The 11,692-nt window shown below is 41.2% G+C and overlaps 1 protein-coding gene across 4 annotated transcripts in view; it reads left to right on the top strand.

Annotated features, from left to right (window-relative positions):
* The window catches only part of CDON (cell adhesion associated, oncogene regulated), an 87,354-nt gene that overhangs the window by 56,483 nt on the left and 19,179 nt on the right, over window positions 1-11,692 (top strand). For all 4 annotated transcript variants that reach the window (XR_010378953.1, XR_010378954.1, XM_031443418.2 and 1 more), the window contains exons 13-16: window positions 1,196-1,377; window positions 1,861-1,966; window positions 6,828-6,950; window positions 9,572-9,793. Coding sequence is in view for 2 of the 4 variants with exons in the window: in XM_031443418.2 (XP_031299278.2) it covers window positions 1,196-1,377; window positions 1,861-1,966; window positions 6,828-6,950; window positions 9,572-9,793 (633 nt within the window). In the remaining 2 variants the exon portion in view is untranslated. The remainder of the gene's footprint in view (window positions 1-1,195; window positions 1,378-1,860; window positions 1,967-6,827; window positions 6,951-9,571; window positions 9,794-11,692) is intronic.

The raw sequence follows: 11,692 nt of genomic DNA, 5'->3' as shown, positions 1-11,692 counted from the left end.
CTGTGATTTACTTAACCCATTTTTTTTTTATTTCTGGGCTTTAGATTATTTCTAATTGCAAATAAGCAGAAACAGTGTTGTGGTGACAACTTTGTGTGCATGTGTGTGTGTGCGTGTGTGTGTTTTGCTATGAGTATTTTAAGAGGAAAATTGCTTGTTATTTGACTAAAATTGATCTGACGCTGAATCTCAGCATGGTTAGACCCAGTGCTTAGTTTTAGGGACTGGGACAACACTTACCACTTCTTTGTTACTTAAATTCAACAGCAGGGGAACTCCTCCAGCCCCCAGTACCTTGAGTCTGTATGAAAGAAATTAAACCGTAAGAGAGAAAAGCAGTGATCACAAATCAACCTTCATTACTTTTTTTTTGTTGTTGTTAGGTTTCATGACCAGTTTTGTGTATGGACTTTTAAATGCACTTTAGTAGCAAATGCCTGTGTCTGTCTAAACAGGTAACATGAGTCCAGGAACACGCAGGTCTAGCTGGGAGAAGGTGGCAGTTTTAAATGTAGGCGAAGCTGAGTAACATTTCACAGACAGAAGACACTGTCTTCAGAAGCCCAGGGGTTATTTTTGAGCTATTAGGAAACTTGCTTTAGGAGTCTGATTTATTCTTTAGATTCAGATGTTCAGAAACTCAAAATCCTTAGAATTTTTTTTTTAATTTCTTAATAGCTAATCCAAACAGATACCTTCTGTTGTAGTTTAAATCTGCTCCCTCTTATCCTAGTATTAGTAGAAGCAGAGTGACTCTGCTTTGACCCACACAGAGCCTCTTCATAAAGGTATTCATCAGATTAAACTTCGCTTCAGTTGTTTCTTTCAAAGGGAGAAGAACCTACTTGTGACCACAGATACACCAACTCGTCCTGTGTTTGACGGTGTGACTGTAGAACAGGCTGGTTAGAGAGCAGGGTGCTCTCTTCTGTTCCCTCCCCGCCCCCTTCCGTGACAGGCATCATCAGTCTCTCCCAGTGACTCCCAGTGAGGTCTTGGAATCTTGAACACATGCACTGAACGGCCACTGCCAATCGATAGGAGCTGACAAGTGGGTTGAAATCCATTTACCATATAGACTTCAGAGGTTGCTATTGTAGATAGATCCTTCAGCACAGCTGTCATATTTTGAACGTTGTACCTTCAGTTGTCTTATTACAGCTTTTTAAAAAATTCTGGTTTCCCCCCTCCAAAGGTTCAACATACAAATTTAGGGTCATTGCTATCAACCATTATGGTGAGAGTTTTCGGAGTTCGGCATCACGTCCTTATCAGGTGGCTGGGTTCCCCAATCGTTTTTCCAACCGTCCAATAACTGGACCTCACATCGCGTACACAGAAGCTGTCAGTGATACTCAGATCATGCTGAAGTGGACGGTAAGTAAAACATCTTCTCTAATGAGAAGAGTTTCTGATTTGGCCATGGTAATTTAACATTCTTGTGACCTGAGGCTATGAACAGCGAATTTTTGAACTTTAAGTAAGGGGAAATTGGAGGGCACAGATATTTGTGTAAAAGCACATGTATAAGTGGAGTAGGGTTAAAAATAAAATGACTGTCTCCTCAGCTCTCATCTAAGTGTTAACTTAATTACCATTTCATGATTTATTCATTTTGAACCCAATGGACTTTTATGTCTTTGGACCTACTGAAATATATTGCTTTATTTTTGTTTAGCTCCTCTGCAAGCTAAAATGCTCTTAATACCTTTGAATGCCTTTGAATTAAATTAAAAATGCCATCAAGGATGTTTCCAAAATGAAACTAAAAAAGTATTGCCACAGAGATAAATAAATCTTAATGGATGTGAAAGTTACATTTCTTTTCGTCTTTGACAAGTCTTTGCTTCTATTTTTTAGTACATTCCATCAAGTAACAATAACACTCCCATTCAAGGATTTTATATCTATTACCGGCCAACAGATAGTGACAATGACAGTGATTACAAGAGGGATATTGTAGAAGGTAAGTTCCGTTGACAAGCTGGAGTCCTAACTCAGGAGCTTTGGAGGGAGAGGGTTTATAAATCTTGTGAAAATCATCATCCCAGATTAAAATAGAGTCAAAAATGAAATGGTATTTGTACTGTCACTTTGAATTTTTCCCAAAGACAGATAATATTTCCAGTTTAATACAGTTGACCCTGGAAGAACACAGAGGTTAGTGCTAGTGTCCATGGTTCCTCTGTGTCTGCAGATTCCACCAACCACACACCATGTGGTCATGTGGTGTACTGCCGGGTGTCTGTATAAGTGGACCCACACGGTCAAACTCACGTTGTTCAAGGCTCAGCTGTATATATAGTATCTTATATTTTGGTTATAGAAACAGTCAGTTACAAAAGTATGGGGGGGAGATGCTGTGTCCGTGGTTCACCTGCAAACAATTTTTCTTTTCTGTTTTGTTTAAATGCATAGTGACCTGAGTTTAAAAATCAATTGCAACTTCTAATTACATTTAAAACAAAGACTGTCTCAGTCAACATTTCCATTGAAGTCTGTGCTAGAAAGATCACATCTCGAGCACGTGGTCCACTTTTAGAGATGCTGAGAAGTTGGAATATAGGTAGAGGAAGAAACAGCTGAGAGCACCAAGGGGGTTGAAGCTGCCTTTTTTACTGCATTGAAAGTAAAATCCAGAACTTTGCCTGTGGTCTGAGGCCCTGTGGGGACTGCCTCACCTCCGCTGTGTGGCATACACTCTCCCTTTCTCACTATCTTCCTCACACACTGGCCTTCTTTCAGTCTCCTTGTGTGTGTGTGCACCAAGATCTTTCTTGCCTCGGGACCTTGGCACAGAGCACTTCCTGCCCCCTCCTCCGAAGGCTGCACCCAGGTGCTCCCCTTTTCTCTGCTGTGTGCTTGAATATTACTTCCTCCCATTGACATGAGATACCGTTGCTACGCTTTCTAACCACGTGCTTTGTGTTTATTCCATGCAATTTATCCTAGTTTAGTTGTGTGTGTGTGTGTGTGTATGAAATTATTTGTTTAAAGCATGTCTCCCTCACTAAATGTTAACCTCCTTGTGGACCAAGAAAGAGCCTTCTTTCTCATGGCTGTAGCCCAACCCCTACAGAGATGAGGTGTTTGGTGTTTATTGAAGGAAGGAATGAATGCTTGGAGTCCAAAAAGAGCAGTGGAATGTCTGGGCACAGTCAGGTTGGGAAAAAGACAACTCACCAGCAACAGGACAGCTGTTTTCAAGTATTTAAGGCCTCCGGGACGTGGAAGAGGGACTCAACCTGTTGGGGGAGGGCAGCTGAAAGGAAGCTGTGTGACCCTCTAATGACACATTTCTAACGTGGGTTCTCTCACAAGATAGCAAACTGCATGACTTTGGGGTGCTCAGTAGGAGCTGGGTGCCTGTTTCTCAGTGATGTCCTGGAAAGGATTCTTGCTTTAGGACGGTCCTTTTTCTTCACTCCAGGATTTTTCTTCTTGGAAATAGTAATGTCCTAATGGATCGTGTCAGAAGATTGTCCCAGGCCAAGGTTCCTTTCCTATGACTTCTTGTTCTGTTTTCCCCCCTAGTCCACAGCTGTGCTTTATTTTCTGCTTAGCCCTTAACCCTTGTCTGAAATTTCGTTTACATGTTTCCTGGTTTTTGAAGTAGAGTTGATTTACAGTGTTGTATTACTTTCCTACGACTTTTTGACATCAAATACTGCATATAGTTTTCTGTTATTAGTAGTCTTATAATAAATTACTTAAAAAAATTTTTAGGGAGGTGGTAATTACGTTTATTTATTTTTTTTAAGTGGAGGTACTGGCGATTAAACCCAGGACCTGGTGCATGCTAAGCAGGCACTACCACTGAGCTCTACCCTCCCCCCAATAAATTGCTTTTAATACGCAATATCATGTTTCTATAAATAGTGTAGTATTCCTTTTAATGTTTATCCAGTGGAATTACTTTTGTAATATAATGAGAAATTTATCATCTGAGTTACAATACCTGACACACAGTAGGTGCTCAAAAAATATTTTTTGAATGAAAGAGTGATTATTTCTCTTTTCTTCACCTGGAAAAGTAGGCAAGACATGAGTCCCTAAAAGCCACTTTAGGCATAAAGAGCTGGGGAGATGTAGAAAGATCGTCGGTGGCAAAACAATTCTGTGACATCAAAATAGGAGCTGCCTTGGGGGAGCAGTGGCTGGAGGAGGTGACGGGACCGTTGGGGAGCCAGGAGCACTCTCTTTCTGGGCCCGGGTGTTGGTCCTGTGGCTGTGTTGTGTTTGTGAACATTCGGGGAGCGATGCAGCAATGGATAGTTTTCCATGTGCGTATTTGACTTCATAAAAAGGCCATTAAAAAAAAAAAAAAAAAAAAAGAAGGGCAAAGAATGGTTAGTGACTTTGTTAGTGCACTGTGTCCTGGCTTGGTCTTCCTTTTTGTTTAGCTGGGTTAGGTGAGCAAGGATACATTCTGAGAGAGGCTACATTTTTGTCAGAGAACAGTCCCCAGCGAGGCAGATGTCAATCCAATGGCCATCCCTCTCTGTCTCTGTCTCCCTCTCTCGCAGGCCCTTCCTAGCTCTGCTCTCTAGAAAGAGCCACTGATAAACAGCTTCTCAACTGTATTCTCTAGTTTAATCTTTGGACTTTTACAAACTCGTGTGACGTGGCTGTTGAGAGTCAGACTGGGAAGTGGCTCTCAAGGACCTTTTGTAGCCAGTAGTAGCGTCTGCAAATGTGAGCTTTCCTTGTGGTTCAGAAAGCATGTTTATGAACGTAACAGACGGAGCAGTTAGATGTTTAAGTGGGCTGCGCTGTGCTGTGTAATTTGCTTATTCCTTATTTTCAAGTTTATGCACTTGAAATTCTTTTTCTGGCAGTTGGAAACCATTGGCTTGTTCTCCCAAACCAAGGAATAGAAGTATTTATTCTCTGTACGTGAAGTTTTCTTTAAAGTCAAGTTTTAGATTACTTATGTATATTGACTCAAACTTGTTTAAGCTTTGAAACACAATTACATTGTTAAAGAATACACTAAGCGAAGAACAGTTATGCCAAGTTATCCTCTCATCTGAATTAAGTTCCACATTCAGATAAACTATAAATGTTTCCAACACACCAATGTTTTTCTGATGAACATTTTAATCTTGTAAATTAAGCTGAGTTCCAAGTAAACCAAAGTATCAGTCATCCTCATGTCTAACTAAGTCTAATGCTTTGGGTTTTTTTTAACCTTTTCTAAAATACTCTCAGAGGCAACAAAAAAACAAAACAAAACTCCCTGTTAAGCAAAGGATATGCTGACTGGTTGCTTTGAAACCTAATAAGGCACTTAAATGTCTTATTCATCGATGACTGGTAAAAACTTTCTCTCTGCTGGTACTTCCTGTCATTTTAGCTATTAGAATAATTACCATAACAATGCAACATTAATCTAACAAGATATGTATTACTGTAACTATGTTCTCTTATTAGTAACATGTCAGAAGCTTAATGTAATTCCATTTTTACTAGTGCTATGAAAGGAAATTTCAAATTTAGTGTCTATTCAATTGAATGTTGAAAGATGAGTAGAAGGCTAGGCCAGGAAGACCTAAAGGTAGAGGAAAAAGCAGAAGTCTTCTATAAGAGGTTTTGGAATTTAAAAATAAGTCTCTTCTAGTGTCAGCTAGATTTTGAGTCAAGTTTCTCCCAGGGTCCTCTTTTCATTTATAAATGGGGGTATAGAATGCCTCACTTCTTAAGCCTTTCATAGGCCATTGAACCTGAAACAAGCAGATTCTCTTCCTTATAAAATAGGGGTCTTTATGAATCAGAGACTTTGTATTGGTGGCCCTGAAAGGGGGCATGCTTCCAGGTCGAGATGGTTTTGTCTGCGTTGAGTCAGGAAGGATCCCGGTGCTGTTGGTCCAGTCAGCCAAGTAGACTGGACTTGTGTACGTGGTTTGGTTTGGTTTTGTTTTTTCCTCCCCCGTTAATTGGTTCTTAAATCAGCTGGTGGTATGTTGAGTTTCTAAGAAACAGTGGAAACAGTTTGAAGAGGTATTTTCTAAGAAGGATTAAAGGTGCTTGAAGAGGTCATTGAATCTGGCAGAAGTGTCCCCGTTTATTAAAGTTTGTCACAGGTCCATGGAAGTAAAACTGGAGAGTGATTTATGCTGGAGGGTTCAGTTTAGAAGTGTTCCTAAATGAAATGCTGGCTGCGCGCCACGGATAACAGAATCGCTCTGTTAGAGATACTTGTGTGGGTTGGAGACCCTAATGCAAAAGGAGAGAAGTAGGGGGGATGGTAGCCAAGAGTTTCCCATAGTAGATTGTGCTTCTTGACTATTCTCAAATTCAGCCGTTCATTTCTATGTCAGTTCATGTCATGTCTATTCCAGTGGAGCTGAGAGTTTCACTAAAGCCCGTCTTCTGAGTGGTCACTTGTGCTGGGCCAGGTGTCCTTTGCTGATCTCATGCCTGGTATTGCTTTCTGGTGGGTGGACAGAGTGCACTGACTTCCTGGGCTGAAGCAGAGAATGAAAGGACTTGAGGGGTGTTTTTTTAACTTATGCATAATTAACATATGTTTTATGAACGGCTTCCCACTATTTGTAATAAAACAGTATGACCACCAACACACAGGAAGAGCTTTAATTCAGTTTATCTCTTCTCTTTCCCACTTTTGTCATGCCGTGTGATAGAAACGCTATTTACCTGTTGTGCACTGCTGAAATATTTATATAAAGTACGTTTTTATTGCGCGGGACTGACCCTGTGGTGACGGACGCTGCTCCAACCTCATTTTGAAATGACTAAGTGGTGACATTGATGTGGCTGTTTAGGCTGCGGGGGATGTAAAGATGGTCTTTTATTTTTCCTTCTAGGTTCGAAGCAGTGGCACATGATCGGCCACCTGCAGCCAGAAACGTCCTACGATATTAAAATGCAATGTTTCAACGAAGGAGGAGAGAGCGAGTTTAGTAACGTGATGATCTGTGAAACTAAAGGTAGGAGGGGGATGAGAATTAGTGCTTTTTCCCCAGACAGAACTACAATTCTGAATTCTGGAGTATTCCTTCTGACTGTTGATGTATTTACCCAAAGAAGCTTCTGTTTTGGACCATTTTTCCAGGCGCGTCCATTTAGACTGTCCCAACAGTCCAGCTGTATGTGGGCTAGAGAAGCTTGTCTGAAAAGTAGTTTACATAAGCATTCATCATATTCATTGATTTCTGTGTGACTATAAGTCACTTCCCTTCTTTTTCCTCCATGAAGGAATAGAACTATTTGCTGACTAATTTCTGAGACTGCTGTGAGCATTGGAATACTTAAAAAAAATGTACAAGAATTTTAAGGAAAGGCACTACATGTGTTTAAAGTGGTTTCTTGAATGACAGATATATATAACACTACCTGCATATTTAATTAAGTGTTCTAGTTAAGTTCAGAGTTAGTTGATAATTCTAAATTGAAATTCTCAACTCTGCCTACATAAACTCTGAAATATAACCATCTCTGAAAATAGGAGATACCACATTTGAGTAACAGAAACAACAGAAGTGGAAACACAGAAGCTCAGAAAGATTGAATTATAAAGCCGAGACTCAGTTTCATCGTTTAATTCTAAGTCATATGTCTTATCACGTGTTCCCAAGACATTTAAGAATCTAGCCAGGCAGAACATAAAGCTCAGTCAACACTGTATTAACTGTGTTGTTTTTAGTAGTATTGTAGTATACATCATTAACTGACTTTGCTGGGGAATAAAAGGTTTTACCTACAGACTTTCAGGTCAGTGAAAAACAAAAAACTTTAAAAAAACTGTTCATATTGCATGACTTTCAAAAGTGTATTACACAGTCCCCAGCCTGTTTAAATAGAATGTGTGATACATGACTCTGCCTTTTAAAGAAATGACTCAAGGTTCTTGTTGTGAACAAAGATGGCCTTATCTTTAGTAATTTGGCGAGGCGTTTAGGAATGACACAGGTGTTGGAGGCCAGCCACTTTCCCCTACCTCAAAGATCAGAGACGGCCGTGATTTTTCTTTAGTGCTCTGCATTCTCTTTGTTCTTCACTTCACCTGATTCACTTCATGCTCCCGGTGTCTCTTCTTGTTGGTGTTAGTGGGACCATCTCACTCACCATACACCGCAAAAGTTTTCAGCTTTAGCAAGAGGTTGGCAACCGATCACCAAGCTTGGTGGAATGAAGAATAAATTAAGAGTAAATAAAGAGTAAATAAGCCTGAAGGACTTCCCAGTGAGTAATCGCGGTACTTAATCTGTGATCTGTAACATCCATTTTGCCTCAGAAACTTGTTTGTTGCCTTTGGAATTGGCAGGGGCCTTAGAATCATATAATCCAACATACCACCCAAAGCAGAAATTTCCTTTAGTCCCTGCCAGGTATTCCCCCAGGTTTCAGTCTCCTTCCTTTGAAAGATGGGCCCTTCTTGACTGGTTTCCAGCCCTGTTCTGGGCAGATGAAGTTACTAGAAAATTAAACCCCAATACAATGTTGAAGTAGATTTTTTAAATTTAAAAAACTCTGCTCCTGTAAGTTGTCAGGAACCATAACAGGAAATATGTTATAATAACTAAAGCAATAACAAAATCGACTGAACACTGCCTTGGGCCAGGCTCCGTGCCAGGAGCTTTCCACTCACTCGTTTACTCTTCATTACAACCTTATGATGGAGTGATTGTCATCTCCAGTTTCCACACGCAGAAGCTGGTTCATGGAGGTTAAAGTCATAGCGCTAAGGATTAGTGGCGGAGCAGGATGGAAACCCAGGCAGCCTGGTTCTAGACATCAGGCTGTCAACCATTATGCTCTCTTGCTCTTCTGTGACACTTAAAGCATTAAGAGCATGTTATTTGGGGACAGAAAAAAAAATGACATTTGAGTCTCACTTGCTGCTATATTTTGTTATTGTCATTATCCAGAGTACCAGTGAATTAGATAAAAGTACTGCATTTACGTGGACTCCAAAAACCTTTTGGCTTTAGAACGCTTAATATTATGCGTGAGGTTTTTGAAATCGTGTATAACTGTTGTAGTAGTCCAAAGTCATATCTTTTAATATTAATCACATGGTAAAGGCATAAAATATGTAATTGTGAGTCTCATTCAGCCCAAAATGTGTCAGATATTGAGGGGTGGGGGTATAGCTCTGGGTAAATGTCTGCTTAGCATGTGTGAGGTCCTGGGTTCAAACCCCAGTACCTCCATTAGAATTAAAAAAAAAAATTAAATTAAATTTTTAAAAATGTGTCAGATATTGAAAATTTGTCCCATCCGTAAGTTGAAATACTTTTTATTTCAACTCTTTGGGAATCTTCTGCAAGTACAATTGAGCAGATAATCGTACAGCAGTTGGGGGTTAGACCACGTGCATATGTTTCTCTGATCTTATGATTTCTCTAGAATTTGTGGCCTAAAAGCTTGGCACATTAGATTTTTAAACTCTTGAGCCCTCTTTGTGACTCACTGGTGGTCAGATCATCCCAGTACGAAGCGTAAACAGACTGGCTTGCTTTCCTAACCAGACCTCCTTCGGAGAATAAACCATCTTGTAGAGTCTGCCTTCACTCTGACATCGTGTTTTCCTTTGTGTTTCAACTAGTGAAACGGGTTCCTGGAGCGTCTGAGTATCCCGTCAAAGACTTGAGTACCCCTCCAAATTCTTCAGGAAACGGGGGCAATGTTGGGCCCGCCACCAGTCCCGCCAGGAGCAGCGACATGTTGTACCTGATCGTGGGCTGCGTGCTGGGTGTCATGGTGCTGATCCTCATGGCTTTCATTGCCATGTGCCTGTGGAAGAGCCGCCAGCAAAGCACCATACAGAGTAAGTCATTCACAACCGTGTCCTTCTGTAAAGATGGGTGGAAAAATGTTGTCAGAATAAATATTGATTTCTGACACGTTCCTGTGTCAGTGTCGCGGTGGAGGACACATTAGATGCTCTTCATTCAGAGGAGTTGACTTGAAAATGGTTCGAGCTGTCAGCCAAAGTAAGTGGAGCATCAGATTAAATTGCCCAGGAGAAATAAACAACAAAGCCAAAACCAAGCAGGTCTCTAAGTAAATAGCTGACTTAGCGCTGGGAAACTCTGGCTCTGTCGGACCACCAAAGAGGATGAGTGCTTGAAGCCTGAGCTTTGGAGTTGCAATGCAAGAACCCCTTCGTGCTGGTGTACATCTTGTCAACAAGGAACAGCAAAGGCGTGATGGAAAGGAAGGCAGTGAAGACTTTTCTAAGGTCCTGTCCCCGGATGACACCCATGGAAGATAACACCGTCCTGGTTGGGTACTCAGTGTACCAAAGCCGCTCCAGGGTGGCACCCCCACCCCGAGATGTGTCCAGTAGCAGGCGCGTTTGCGTTGTCAGTGTGGCACTGTATTAAAACGAATAACCTAGAACCCCTTTCCTTTCCCTTCCCCTCCTCTGCCTACCGCTCCTCTGCCTCCATCTGTTCTTAAAGAGGACAATCAGATCAATTGGAGACTTTAGTCTCTGCTGGGAGGAAGTATTTTGGTTTTCTCTTTGGCCCCGAATAAGGGAGTGAAACAAAAGCAAAGGAAGACACCAGCGGTGACAGGCACTTCGGCAGCTACCAGCAAGGTCCTACATGTCGTTCCTTTTTTAGTTAATAGCTCAAGGGGAAAAATGATTTATTTTTATTGCTTTGATGCCTTCCAGGAGATAGGCAGGGAGAGAATGGTTGGAGGGGGCGGTGGGTGGTGGTGGTGCTGGTCTGAGAGCCTTTGACTGGGTCTTTTTCTAAACGGCTTTCACGTCAGTTACTTTGTGTGAGTACCTACTGAACTGTTAAAAGCAAAGTATTGACTTCGTTGTCTGAGCAAGAAAAATCTGGTTAAGGTCGTTTTCCTTTGAGACTTGATGATATGTTGGAAGGTGGACATTTACGATGGTAATTTTCATTCAGTCATTCATTCAAAGGATACTCACTGGCTGTCTTCTGTGTGCCCTGCACTGGGGTGGACGGTGCAGCTTCAATGTCCTCTCCATACAGTTTAGTGGAGAAGAGAAGCAGGTACACTGAGAACCACACACCTGTGCTATTAACACACCTGTCATAGGAGGAGAGACACCTAGCCCAGGCTCGGCCCCTCCAGTACCTTTGCAGAATTGATCAGAACACTGACAGCAAATCCTGTGTCATTTAGGTACTGTGCTTTCTAAGGGATATTTCACTTTTTCCAAATGTATCTGGTAGCTGTGCCTCTGGAAACCAGATATTTGAGGCAGCTGTTGAAATGCTGTTAATGTAAGGAAAGGGAATAATTAGCCTTTTGCCTTTAATGCCGCACAACTTCCAACTTGGCTGTAATAACCAAGGAGCTATGTGAATAGTGAATGTTCCCACAGCCCCATCCTTTTACTTAAAGGTGGTGTTTATTGCTATTTGAAATATCCTACCTAAAGTTAGCCTTTTGTTGGTGTTTTACGCAATTTCTTTCAGCGCTTTGAAGCATAGGGGAGTTTAAACACTGTTTCTTGGTGTTTCCAGTGCTTTGATACCTCCAGCTTGCACAATTTATTAAATTCTCTTTTGAGTAACTTCTCTCTGGTTAATTTCTCTTCCCCTTAGAAGAGTCATGGTTAACTCACAGCTCCTGGCTGCCTCCACACTGTCAAGGAAAGAACAGCCGCAACTTTATTAAATCCTATCTCACAAGGAGGATTTCAGTGAACACTTTTAGAGAGTTTTATTTTAGTATA

The sequence above is a fragment of the Camelus dromedarius genome, chromosome 34 (genome assembly GCF_036321535.1).
Source record: "Camelus dromedarius isolate mCamDro1 chromosome 34, mCamDro1.pat, whole genome shotgun sequence".
NCBI classification, from domain to species: Eukaryota; Metazoa; Chordata; class Mammalia; order Artiodactyla; family Camelidae; genus Camelus; species Camelus dromedarius.
Note: the sequence above shows the minus strand (reverse complement) of the source record. Positions and strands in the feature narration are given on the sequence as shown.